This window comes from Felis catus, chromosome A1 (genome assembly GCF_018350175.1).
Source record: "Felis catus isolate Fca126 chromosome A1, F.catus_Fca126_mat1.0, whole genome shotgun sequence".
NCBI classification, from domain to species: domain Eukaryota; kingdom Metazoa; phylum Chordata; class Mammalia; order Carnivora; family Felidae; genus Felis; species Felis catus.
The window spans coordinates 152,880,812-152,895,151 of record NC_058368.1 but is presented as its reverse complement, the minus strand read 5'-3'; the positions used below and the strand labels follow the sequence as shown (position 1 = coordinate 152,895,151).

Genomic DNA, 14,340 nt, shown 5'->3' with positions numbered 1-14,340 from the left:
CCCCCCTCTCTCTCTCAAAAATAAACATTAAATTTTTTTTAAAAGTAGCAAAATAAGGAAGAATCTATGAAGAATTTAAGAAAAACTGGTATAAAAATATTTCAAATTTACTTGCACTTTAAAAAGCATAATCATTTCTTAAGAAAAGCCATGATCAGCAAAACATATTTTTTTATTTAATAGCTAGATGGTTGCATGGATCACTTATTCTTAACTATAATAATGAACATCACGAATATTAAAATTAATCTCACTTTTGGATCTACCCGGGAAATAAAAATAAGTACAAGAATATTCGCCAATAAAAAAGCAAGATTATTCTGGATTACCTGGCTTTCAATGAACAGACATCACTGCCTATCACTAAGTTTCTCAAACATCAAATAAAAATATCCTTTTCTAATCAAGAGTAGTCAGCAGCTCCTGGCATTCTTGCCTTTATCTGGAAGTATGAGGCTTCCTACCTTAAAAAACCAGGTTATTTGTTGTTTGAGGGACAAGGAGAGTAAGAGGAAAATAGCTTTCATGATTTATTCTGGTTTTCTTTGCCAGAATGACAGGGACCACATCTTTATTGTTAGATTAAGCACGGGTATAAAGCCATTGATTTGTTACTCCATTATTCTTATATACCTGAGAAGTCTCTATAAATTCTTCAAAATCCAGATTAGTCATCACTTTCTCTGTGATTTATACACTGTGCCCCACCTGTCAATAAACATCACTCTCTTTGTAACTTGCACATACCTTTATTAATGAATTTTTGACAACACTGAGATGATCTGTCTGTTGCTGCTACCAGTGGAGTTTTAAAGTTTTGTAATTTACACAGAGCCAAACTGATAGCTGAACTCAAGATCTAAGTTTATAAGAATATCCATCTCAAAGATAGTAAGGAAGAATGGAGAAAAATCCACAAAGAAAAGATGATAAAAGATACAAAGTAAATTTATCTGGCAACAAAACAAAGTAAAAATTTAACAAATAAAAATTACAATGAAGAAAAGCAAACAGCTCACTGACTATTGAAACAATCAAACTGAATACAATGGAAAATCAGCTCAGGATATGCTTCCAGAACTCTGAGAAAATGTAACAGATAAATCCATGAGATCCAATAAGCATATAAAAGAGCTGGCAGAAGCAAAAAATAAAAATAAAAAAAATAACCCCCCCCCCCCCAGAGTTCCTTGATAAGCTAAAGAAACAGTCATGTCTAAAAATGCAAAGCTTGTTATACTCAAAAAAAGAAACACCAACAGATGCACTGGGTGATTGTTAAATATTATTTCAAGTGTTAAAAAAAAAATCCTACCAGAAACCAGATAGGAAAGAAAAATTACCAAAAGAGAAACAAAAATTCAGTTTGACATCAGACTTTTTTATAAATGAAATGCCAGAAGCCAACAGAGCAACATGTGCAGTTTTAAGAATTAAAGGTTGTCATCCAAGAATGCTGGAGCCACCCAACCTTCCATTCATATTCAAGGGAAATACAAAGTTTCTTCTGGTAAAACACTCAATAAGTAAAACAAAGTGGCCATTTATATAATCCCTGCTTTGTATGGGTGCTGTTGTCAGCACTGACCTATAACATTAGCTGTCTTTTCACTTTCCGTGGGGTGTATGCAGAAAGAAATTTTGTTTAACTTCAAACTTACATATTAAAAACGATTCATCCATGTTTTCTATGAATACTTTCATGGTATCAGTTTTACAATCTCTGATCTGTCTGAGATTTATTTTGGAATAGTGTTTAGGATAGAGATCCAGCTCTATTTATCTTACAAATGGTTAAAAACAGCTACATCAATAACATTTACAGAATAAAAATTTTTAACCCATTAATCTGAAATGTCACTTTTATGATATGTGGAGTTTTCATATGTGCTTGCATTTATTTCTGTACTTTCTGTTCTCTTTCATCCTCTCAGTGTCTATGTCTGCACCAGTGTCACTGTGTTTTAATCACTGCAAGTTCATAATATAGTTTTCATATTTGTGGTGTGGTGAGGTCCCTATCATTTTTCTTCTTATTCACAAAATTTCTGCCCATTCTCACATGTATATCCTCCAGGTCAACAATGACATCACTTTGTCCAGTTTAAAAAATACAAAATAACTTACTGATATTTTGATAGAGACTATATTGCTTTTATAGGTTTATTTACAGGAAACTGTTGTCTTTATGATGCTGAGTCTTCCTATGGTGGGACAAGGTATAAATTTCTATTTACTCAAGTTGTTCAGGGGAATTCAGGAGAATTTTTCAGTTTTATTTATATAGTATTAAGTATAATATTATATAAAACATATTATAAAATATGTAAAACTATTGAATAAGTCAGCTACTCAAATCACCAGAATTAAATAATGACATACATATAAAAATTGAATTTGAGAAGACAATATGCCATACATTAAAAAAATTTGAATAACAACACATTTTGAAAACAACGTTTGCTAATGATTACTCAAAAAGAATTACAAAAAAAGTTAATTATATTTTTTCATGAGTTTCTTTCATAATTCAGTTTTACTACTCATGACAGATCCAATGAAAAGCAAACAATATGTACTACTTGACAATGCTAGTTAAAGAAATGTTGATTCTACACCAATAATATACAGTTCTCTTACATAGCTTATTGAGGAAATAGAATGTCCTTATCTTCTCTAAATCACATGAAATAAGGTTCTCTTTTCTGAAATGGAGCTACTGTGCATTCTTTCCCTCTTCTTGGCCAAAATCAACGTGTTATTGTCCTAGGCCATTTCATTATTAGAGAGTTTAAGTAACAATATTTCCCACCGTGAATTCTTTTTTTTTTTTAAGTTTATTTATTTATTTTGAGAGAAAGAGAGTGTCTACGAGTGGGCTATGGGCAGAGAGAGAGGAGAGAGAGAATCCCAAGCAGACTCCGTGCTGTCAGCACAGAGCCTGATGCGGGGTTCGATCCTAGGAACCATGAGATCACGACCTGAGCAGAAATCAAGAGTCGGATGCTCAACCGACTGAGACACCCAGGCACCCCATCCCATAGTGAATTCTTATCTCTAGAACTTTCTCTGCATGAAATAGCAGTCACTTCTCTTTGTTTTAAAAGCTATTTGGCAAGACTCCCTCTTCTTGCCTATGTACTTTATAATTTTCTTTTCTACCCTTCAGGCATCGTATTTTAAGAGACCACATGAGAAGTAAAATAGGAATGATAATCTAAAACTCCGCTGTTAGTATTTTAAGTACTTAAAGGGTCACTATGTAAAAATACACCATTTATAAATTCATATGCATGCATTCAAAAATTTTCATGCTTGTACATAAATATATTACTAAGAAATATCTTGATTGAGAAAGTCCCAAATAAATCCCTATAGAGTCTTTTCCTTTAATAATAATTCTTTGCAGATCTCGTCTTTCATTTACATTTTTAGGATCTTGCATTTCCTTTTAATTTCATTACTGGCATTACTCTAAATAAATAAATGGGTTAAAGATAAGACCTGGTTGATCTAAGTCCACATCAATTTGAATGCCTGCAATCATTTGGTCATTCCTTATTTCTTCTTCTCTGAGAGAAGGTGCCCTGTTCAGTGCCCAGGAGGAGCAGAAAACAAGCAGAGAACAACAGCTCCTGTTCCACGGAAAAACTATGTACTCTAGTCCAAGTCCTTTCTACGGGCTCAGAAAACTGAGATGAAATCTCACAAGATATTCGTCCAGCCTCTGGAGGTTAGCTTCTGACATCTGTTGCCCCCTTTCAGACAATGGGCTGTCCTTGCCACTACAGATTACTGATTATTCTTCGGGCTTAAGACTGAGCTTTCCAGACAGACATCAGCAAAATTACAGTGTCTGATATGATGAATTCCATTCTTATGTTCATAAATTTAACCCTATCATAATTTCTTGATAACTAACATTATTTACTGTTTTGTTTTTTTTTCATTTTTTAAATGAAATTTTACTAATCCAGCTGCTAACGCTTGCAAGAGTGTCTTACCTTGTCTGTTAAATGAATCACGGCGCTGAGCTGTTCATCTGTGTTCTCCATTGCCACTTTCATGCTGATGCTGTGGAGTACTCTGTTAAGAATGTCACCATCCAGGGGCTGCTGTAACTGATCCGCAAGTCCCCAAAAGGACTGTGAATCCGCATCAGAAACGAGAGTGATGTTAGCAGTCCCATATACTTTATCAATTCTGGCCCCGCCTTTTGGGTCAAAGAGCACAATCTGGAAGCGTTTAGGAAAAGGATTTAAAGACCCTGTGTCTGGTGTTAGGATGACATCCAGTATGGTGTTCCTCTGGCCAGGTTCAAAGACCAAAGTGCCTTCAGTTCTCACAAAATCCTTCCCTGAAAGAGCTGGAGAGATGAGCGTACGGCCAATTTTTTCAGCACTCCTCAACTCCTAGAAATTAAACAACACCATGAAGTGAAACTGTTAACATCTCTGATTTTGTCCTGAACAAACTCTACCTTCTTAAACAAATCCTGTTTCTCTTAAACAAACTGATGGGCCATAACAACATTAATACTAAAACATGGGTTCTTACATTTGCTCTAATCTCCTAAGATAAATTAGAGAGATAAATACACAGTGATGAAGTCAGGAAAGACAGATGCCTTAGAATAGCTCAAGGAAGAGAACTAGAAAAGAGATGCCACTATTGCCTCATGGAATTTCTGCAGTTGTAAACACACTGAAAACTGTGCTTTATTTTTTTAACATTTATTTATTTTTTGAGAGACAGAGAATGAGCGGTGGAGGGGCAGAGAAAGAGGGAATCACAGAATTCAAACCAGGCTCCAGGCTCTGAGCTGTCAGCACAGAGCCCGATGCAGGAGTTGAACTCAGGAACGGCGAGATCACGATCTGAGCCGGAGTCAGACACTTAACCGACTGAACCACCCAACTGCCCCTGAAAACTGTGCTTTAAATAATTCATGCTGCATAATAGAAGTATGGAGGAAATGAGAGAATATTTATATCTTCCTTCTCACCTAAAAAATTTGGGAGGATGGAGTTTGGAGGAGTACAAAGAAGGAAGAGGGGAAGAAGGAGGAGGCAGAAAAAATTGGTCTCTTGTTGGTTACACTTAAGACACGAAAATGCCCTAAAGAATATTAGGTCCTGGCCATATGTACTTCTGATTTTCTCCAAATTATGGTTATTAAAAGATTTTTTATTTTTAAGTGAAGCCTGAGAACTTAGGAAAGAAAAAGTAATGTACATTCATTCACAACTGAGCAAACAAATATTAAACCCTCGTGTGTGCTAGAAAACTGTGGACGCAGATGTGAACACAGAACACCTGCATTCATGGAACCTGTTCTAGCAGAAGATATAGGTAGTACAAAAGTTAGAGAATCAACAACATAATTTTACATGAAGATGAATTTTTTGAAGAAAAATAAGACTACACAAGGGGATACAGGGTGATGGTAAGGGTACTATTTTAAAGAAGGTTGGTCATAGAAGATCCTGATGTGATATGTGAGCAGAGACCTCAGTGACATAAGCAAACAGGCCATAAGGGATCTGATGGGAAATATTGCAAAAGTCCTGAGATGGGAACCATCTTAAAATGTCAGATGAAGAACCAGGAAGCCAGTGTGATCAGAAGGATGAAATGAGAAGAAGCTGACATGAGAGAGGTGGGCAGGGTCAGACCACGTACATCCATTATACAGAGAATGGCAGGAAGACACTGGGGATTCCAGCAGTATAATGACACATTTTATCTCATATTTTCCTGAGTGTTCTGGCTCTTGTGCACAGGCTAGAGCAGGGGGGGAACATGGAGGCAAAGAGAAGAGATGGGACTTCTGCATTACTTCATGCAAAACACAGCTATAGGCCTATCTAAAAATAACTGGAATTGGTGATGTTTTCACTCTCTCATATCTTTACATCCCTTAACTTTATGTCACAAATACACAGATATAAAGGAGCTTATGTTAAGACAATAGTATTTATGTACAGAGAATGCTGACCCACCAAAAGTATGCATGCTACTGCTACTATTTGACTATATTATTATAATCTATGTAAAGTAAAATGAAAATTGATATCTTTGTAACAGTATAGTAACTTAGTCCATAATTATTTTCTCATCCTTGCCAGCTACTAGAAAATAGAATTTTAGGTCTCTGTCCTCTACTTACGTCAGCATTCAGAGAGACAAAATGCAGTGGCAATGAAGGAACAGGAAATAAAGTACCAGAAAGGTGAGACTTTCCTTTCTGTTTTTAAATTACATTTTTAATTTTGAGATAACTGCAGATTCACATGCAGTTATGAGATGTAATAAAGAGTGATCCCCCGCACCCTTTATTCCATGAATATAGTCAACATACAGAACATTTTCAACACAACAGGGATCCTTCATGTTGATTTTCATAGTGGTCATAAAAATGCTACGAGTTACATGCCAGTGACAGCATGTGTTTTTCAAGGAATCATTTATGGTGAATCGAGAAAGAATATAAATGAATGTGATAGATAAGCTGGCATTCAGATTCTTGTTTTGGAAACTTCAACCTTACACTGTCATTTGAGCACATTGAACTAGTTTAAAATGTGCCTCACATCTCTTTATCATCTGTTCTTGTTCTCCAGTCTCTCTTCTTCTAATCTACAAAGTGGCGAGCATATGATAGTATCTATCTCACTGGAGAAGAAGAGAATGAAACATGTATTTTCCCCCATTCTTCTTTCTATCTTACTTAAATGCTCAAAAGAAAAAAAATACTAAAATCTTCCCACCATGAATCAAAATACCTCACTTTGTGTCCATACCATTTCGAGCCTATTTAGAATGAAGTTTCTTTCTTTTCTTAAAATGTTGATTTTTTATTATTTATTTCTTTGAGAGAGAGACACACACACACACAGAGTGCGGAAACTCAAGCGGGGGGGAGGGGCGGACAGAGAGAGAGAAAATCCCAAGCAAGCTGCATGCTGTCTGTCAATGCAGAGCTTGACGAGGGGCTCAAACTCACAAACCATGAGATCATGACCTGAGCTGAAACTAAGAGTCAGACGCTTAACCGACTAAGCCACAAAGATGCCCCACAGAATGGAGTTTATTTCCAGAGTTTCGTATGATAGAGAGTTTCATCTTCTTGTTTGCCAAGCTATGGACTCTGTCATAAAGACAAGCTTTTCTGCCTGGCAAACTTCAGACAGCTCACCACCCACAGCTCTGAGTCTCATCTCTCATCCCTGACTCACATGATGGCTACAGAAACTGGCTACACATAAATTGTACTTTAAGCACAGAATGTTCTACATGTTTGAGCCACCCAAGAGTGATCCAACCAAGTACACGGTCTGGGGCACTTTGTAAAAACAGCAACAACAGCAACCACTTTTGAAACTGGGAGGCCTAAAGGGTCACCAGGTTTGGAATCTTGAAACAGGGGAAATGGCAGCTGTGAGCAGAATGATGGTTTTCAAATTGTGGATTTTGTCGAGTTCAATGAGTGAAGGAAAAAAAAAAGGAGGGCTACGGTGGGCACACTCTAACCCCCACAACTGTGCTTCAGGCAGAGCAGATACGCTCTTTTGTTTTCATGTATTAGTGTTTTGCTACTAAGACAAAATTTAAAGAATAATGCCGGAAAGGTGTATGATGCCGTCTGGACCAATCCCAGGGTCTGGTCACTGAGTGTTAACCACACGGCTTTTCTGAGTCTCTGGGTACCCCCTACTGCCTCCCTTCTCCCCGGTAGGAGGGCTGTGAAAAGTGGCAGCGAGACCTCATGAACTTATGGATTTAAAGAAACCTAAAGGTCAAATAGACCGTGAAGTTTTGGAGAAGTAAATTTTCAACCAGTTCAGATACAGAACATAACAAAGACTCTTACTTTTTGTTTCTGGTCTTTCTCAGTTACATTCTGAAAAAATTCTAACTCTCTAGAGATTTTATAGAACCGTTTTATGTAAGACACTTTGCATTGTATTATCACCTTTTTCAAAAAAAGAAGTATAAAAGACTATCACTTTAGAACATGACCTAAGTGAAGCCGAACTATTTCAAGGACAAAAAGCTTAATGTAATAAATACAGTGTGAATTAAAATGGTATCATGAGAAAATATTGTATCAATTATTCTTTTTATGACATATGTTACAAGTAAAGAAGGAAACCATAATGTGGGTTGATATATAGTCCATGCTCACCTGGGTACTGAAGTTAACAGACATCATTAGTCCTGTCCCAGCATCTCTGGCCACCTGCAAACTGATTAAAGTGGCCTTCTTATGAGCCACTGGCAGTCGAGAACCCACAGAAAAATACACGAGGCTTTGAGGTTTCTCACTCCGTAAGAATTTAATTTGTGCAAATCTGGCACTATTGTTTATCGCTGCCCCAGCACTTACTTCATACAATTCCACAAAAAAATGCATTTCAGCTCGAGGTATCTGACAATTAGAAAAAGAAAAAAGGATGATTACTAATATGTTTCTATTTTGACATAATGATGATGTTCAGAAATAGTATTTATGTGCGTAATTATAAAAACAAACACATCTGGAGATACAGTCTGTAGAATTACAGGATCAAATTCTTATGTTAGATTACAAGAGGGTTTATGGTTTTGGTTTTTCTTTAAGAAACACCTTCACTCTCCTGGGTGAGCTTCTTACTAGGACATCAGTATCAGGAGACAACCTATGTGTACTTCAATAAGCAAAAAGATAAACATTCCTACAATGAAATGCTATTTAGTAGTTAAAAGGAATGAACCATTTCAATACTTTTCAACATAGATGGATGTGGAAATATGCTAATAAATTATATATGCTAGTAAATTAAATATGCTAGTAAAAAAATCAAGTTACATAATGATATGTATAGCATGATACAATAAGCGTAAAGTATAAAATTAGATAAAGCTTACTACATAGTGTTAATGGATACACATTTACGTAAGGATTTGAAAGTAAAATAGGCTCCTGGTTATGGAATGAATAAGTCATGGGAATAAAAGGCACAGCACAGGGAATACAGTCAGTGGTACTGTGGTGGTGTTGAATGGTGACGTATGGTAGCTAAGCTTGTGAGCACAGCATAATGTATACAGACGTTGAGTCACTATATTGTATACCTGAAATTAATGTGTCAGCATTAATTAATGTGTGTCAGCAATACTCAAAAAAAATTAAAATAAAATAATAAATGACAAAAACCTTACTATGAAATTTTTTTTAAATCCCCAAATTTCACTGTGACAGTAGTTGGCTCGGGTAGAGGGGTTGGGTTGGGGATAGGCAGGGCATGGAGCTGTAGAATCATGCTGGGAATAAAGGAAATAGAGAGCTTCAACTTTTGTAAGGTTTCATTTTTAAAAGGTTATACAGAAATATGACCAAATATTGATAACAGTCAATTCTGTAATCTTATGTATTTTTAAAAATTTTCCCAAATTCAGTATCAAGTAAGTCTAAATTTAGTCTGTTGAGTTATAGTTTGTCATGTTTCATCTCAGTTCTTCTTAACAATCTCAAAAAATTTATTCTCTAGAGCCTGAATCCATTTTGTAATGTACTGTCACTCACCTGTTTTTACTTATTCACTCTTTCACAGTAATCTAAAAATCTTAGCAGTACCTGGCATAACTCTACGAAGCTAAGCCAATACATTTCACAGCTAAATGTGTCACTGTCTAATTTGACATAATGCATTGTTTTTACCTACCAGGGCTTTTTTCATCCTTTGTTTTGTGATCATTTTAATGAGAATCATTATGTCAGGAAGCAATAAGATGAACTTTAATACCATCCAAGAGTAAGTTGAATCTTAGTCACCCAGTAAATGAACTTAATCTCATTTTATTATCTGAAGAAATATATTTAGCTTCCCCATGGCATATATCATTCTTTTACTTTCCCTGATCAACTGTCAGTAGTATTGAAATATAGAGAGAACAGTACTTTTCCCACCTTCGAGAAACTAAATTTGGCAAACACAATAAACTAAAACACTAGAAAAGTACGGGTAACTATCGTCAGGAATTATTATTCCCTAATGGCCAAGTAAACTTGAGTTCACAAACATTTCATTTAGTCCAGGATGTCAGCATATCACATTCCAACACAGACTCTTGTCTTTATTTTCTAGCGAAGTATTTCTTTGCTTTATGATGATGATTACAACATTACTTATAACCACTCAGAGTCAAAAGAGTATGTTATAATCTAAGAACCATCTAAAATGAACAGTGTACAGATGGGTGCCAGCACATAATTAGACCAGAGACAAAATGAATCTTCCAGTCTTATAAAATACTCTACTCAAACAATCTGCCTGAATTATGTTCAGAATCCAAAAATTGCAGATCATATCTGAACTTCTCTAGACTTAAACATGACGTGGAGACTTCACAAGAACCCATTACATGTGTAATGGCCAAAAGTTCCTTTCTTCATCAGGTCAGAAGCATTCCAGGGTAAGGTTTTGCTCAACTATTATAAAATTATTTTCCATGGGCCCAGATCTGCTCAGAAACAGACAAACTAGTAATAAAATAATATCTTACTTAAATATTTTTAAAAAATATTTGTGGGTTAACAGTATGCCTCCTAAGTGATTTAACTATCACCTTTACACATTTTGCTAACATAGAACCATTAAGTACAGCAGCAGGGGAAGGGGAAATGGTCTGGAATTCAAACGACATGTTCTAATCTTGGGCAAGTAACTTACTAAGGAAAGTTACTTAAATTCTTCATAACTTCAAAATGAAAGTAGTACTGAATAACTATAGAAATGATAACTAGAGATATGACGGAGTAGAAAAACTTTATGCTGGGGGTCGGGGGACTCAAATGAATTTAGTAGAAACCACCATCAGTCAGTGAAATCACTCCATGGATGTCATTCCACAGTGTTAGGTTTCCAGTGTTTTAATAACTCTCTAACCACTAGTGCTGATGCACCTACTTCTCAAGTCACTGAATTGCCTCAGGCTCCATTCCCACCCACTCTGAAAAACAATAATACAACCTTCTCTTATGAAGAGCCAACTCATTCCAAGAACTGTGCAAGGAACCTCTCTCATTCACAATTTCATTTAATCTAACAATTCTCTTATTTTTTTTAATTTTTTTAATGTATATTTATTTTTTAATATATGAAATTTATTGTCAAACTGGTTTCCGTACAACACCCAGTGCTCATCCCAAAAGATGCCCTCTTCAGTACCCATCACCTACCCTCTCCGCCCTCCCACCCCCATCAACCCTCAGTTTGTTCTCAGGTTTTAAGAGTCTCTTATGCTTTGGCTCTCTCCCACTCTAACCTCTTTTTTTTTTCCTTCCCCTCCCCCATGGGTTTCTGTTAAGTTTCTCAGGATCCACATAAGAGTGAAACCATATGGTATCTGTCTTTCTCTGTATGGCTTATTTCACTTAGCATCACACTCTCCAGTTCCATCCACGTTGCTACAAAGGGCCATATTTCATTCTTTCTCATTGTCACGTAGTACTCCATTGTGTATACAAACCACAATTTCTTTATCCATTCATCAGTTGATGGACATTTAGGCTCTTTCCATAATTTGGCTATTGTTGAGAGTGCTGCTATAAACATTGGGGTCCAAGTGCCCCTATGCATCAGTACTCCTGTATCCCTTGGGTAAATTCCTAGCAGTGCTACTGCTGGGTCATAGGGTAGGTCTATTTTTAATTTTTTGAGGAACCTCCACACTGTTTTCCAGAGTGGCTGCACCAGTTTGCATTCCCACCAACAGTGCAAGAGGGTTCCTGTTTGTCCACATTCTCGCCAGCATCTATAGTCTCCTGATTTGTTCATTTTGGCCACTCTGACTGGCATGAGGTGATATCTGAGTGTGGTTTTGATTTGTATTTCCCTGATGAGGAGCGATGTAGAGCATCTTTTCATGTGCCTGTTGGCCATCAGGATGTCTTCTTTAGAGAAGTGTCTATTCATGTTTTCTGCCCATGTCTTCACTGGATTATTTGTTTTTCGGGTGTGGAGTTTGGTGAGCTCTGTATAGATTTTGGATACTAGCCCTTTGTCTGATATGTCATTTGCAAATATCTTTTCCCATTCCGTTGGTTGTCTTTTAGTTTTGCTGATTGTTTCCTTTGCTGTGTGGAAGCTTTTTATCTTCAAGAGGTCCCAATAGTTCATTTTTGCTTTTAATTCCCTTGCCTTTGGGGATGTGTCAAGTAAGAAATTGCTGTGGCTGAGGTCAGAGAGGTCTTTTCCTGCTTTCTCCTCTAGGGTTTTGATGGTTTCCTGTCTCACATTCAGGTCCTTTATCCATTTGAGTTTATTTTTGTGAATGGTGTAAGAAAGTGGTCTAGGTTCATTCTTCTGCATGTTGCTGTCCAGTTCTCCCAGCACCTTTTGTTAAAGAGACTGTCTTTTTTCCATTAACAATGCTATTATTAACCCCAGCAAACACGGGAGGCTCAGGAAGGCTAAGCAACTTGCCTAAAGTCACTGAGCTAATTGAGGGAAGAGCTAAGATTTGAACCCAGGTGTTCTATCATCAGAGCGTAAACTCTTACCACTACTTTCCTAAATAAGTTCAGTACCCTTGAAGCCTGTTCTTTATTTAAAAATGAGGAGATGGTTGGTTCTTAGGTCTGCTAGGACCTCCAAATAATCTCTCAAAGCCTACTAGAGAAGAACATGGTCACTGAATCAGTCTCATTTACATCTCTAGGTATCAGTTTATCATACATAAAAAGAAGAACTTGAACTGGATGAGTAAGAAGTTTCCTTCTAGTCACAAAATGTGAGATGTTAAAATGTGTATTAGAAGCTCACCATACATTTTGGAAAAATTTTTTTTATTCTTCTAAGCATATAACCTTCTTCCTTCTTCACCCTTCTAAATTTCCTCTTACTGAAACTGGAATGTGTATTACTCTTACTTGTACCTTGCCTTTTGACAGCTGGGAAGACAATGAGAGCAAAATGCTCTGAAAATTAGCTGCTTCTCAGGATGCAGAAGAAAATTTAACTCTATGATTTGGGCATTATATTAGAGAAGTAAGAGGTGAGACCAAATTCTTCTCTTATCTAACTGAAACTACTTAGATATGGGTTTAGTAGCATTGCCCTCATTAGGAAAAAGGATATACTTAGCTAGCATCCTATGTACTGTCCACCACATTCCCTTAATCCATAATTATAATATCTTTAGTATTTAGGACTTCCCTTGGCATCTCCTGCCAGTTGAGCAAGCCCAGAGGAAGCAGTCTCTTCTCCCACCTACACCTCTACCCAGCCTATCGCCCTTCCTTTCAGCTTCTCCAAGACCACCTCTGCTTGCCTTTTTTCTTTTCCCTCTCTCTCCTACAGGTAGAGACCCCCTTCAAATAGGATGAAAGCATAACTTCTCTATCTTTCAGGATCTTTATCTACTGTACCTGCCTGCTGTTACCAATAAGGTATTTCTACTCCATGAAAATCATTTTTATCTCTAAATACTGACTAGTATCACTTTACAAGAATGAAGTCAGCAAAAGACTCATAAAGACATTTATCCAAATAGCAATATAGGATTGAACTCTGATCTCAAAAGATTTTTCTTACAAGATTGACATCTGTGTATGAGATACAAGTTTTAAGTCTAGTGAGATCTAGTCAAGATTGCAATTTACCAAAAATCCTATTTGAAATAAAATGCACAATAGACTTGTCAATAACTCCTCTATGCAACACATATTTATGGAAGATGATGGGAGGAATGTAAAGATGAATAAAGTCATGTTCTAATTTTCAATCAGGTAAGAGTCCAACTGTCAAGATAAAATATGCCTAAGTTTTAACCCTACATATAACCAGTAACTTCCATAAAAAAAGGTACCAAGTCTGTAAATTTAGAGACTTAAGAATTTTTTTTTTTAATATTTATTTGGTTTTGAGAGACAGAGAGATGTGAGCAGGGAAGGGACAGAGAGAGGACAGATTCTGAAGCAGGTTTCAGGCTCTGAGATGTCAGCACAGAACATGACATGGGGCTCGAACTCACGGGCTGCAAGATCATGACCTGAGCTGAAGCTGGACACTTAACCGACTGAGCCATCCAGGCGCCCCAAGAGACTTAAGAATTCTAACTGGAGATATCAGGGGAGGCATCATGGAGTTAGCAGTATTTTGATTAGTCCCTAAGGGATAGTTAGGAAATATGGGGTTGTTGGGGGTTGAAGGCATGAAACTTTTTGAAAAAGGCCTAGAAGAGGACTTACATGTTTCCAAGTAGAATAACATCAAAAGTTTTGAATATTGAAATTTTGGTGCAACAGAAACTATTAGCAGCTAATGAAACTCCTCAAGAAAAATAAAGTATGAT

At 36.6% G+C, this 14,340-nt stretch overlaps 1 protein-coding gene across 9 annotated transcripts in view; it reads right to left on the bottom strand.

Annotated features, from left to right (window-relative positions):
- ADGRV1 (adhesion G protein-coupled receptor V1) overlaps positions 1 to 14,340 on the bottom strand; it is a 591,098-nt gene that overhangs the window by 328,718 nt on the left and 248,040 nt on the right. For all 9 annotated transcript variants that reach the window (XM_045033568.1, XM_045033570.1, XM_045033575.1 and 6 more), the window contains 2 exons: positions 8,189 to 8,431; positions 4,005 to 4,412 (listed from right to left, as the gene is read on the bottom strand). In XM_045033568.1, coding sequence (XP_044889503.1) covers positions 4,005 to 4,412; positions 8,189 to 8,431 — 651 coding nt within the window. The remainder of the gene's footprint in view (positions 1 to 4,004; positions 4,413 to 8,188; positions 8,432 to 14,340) is intronic.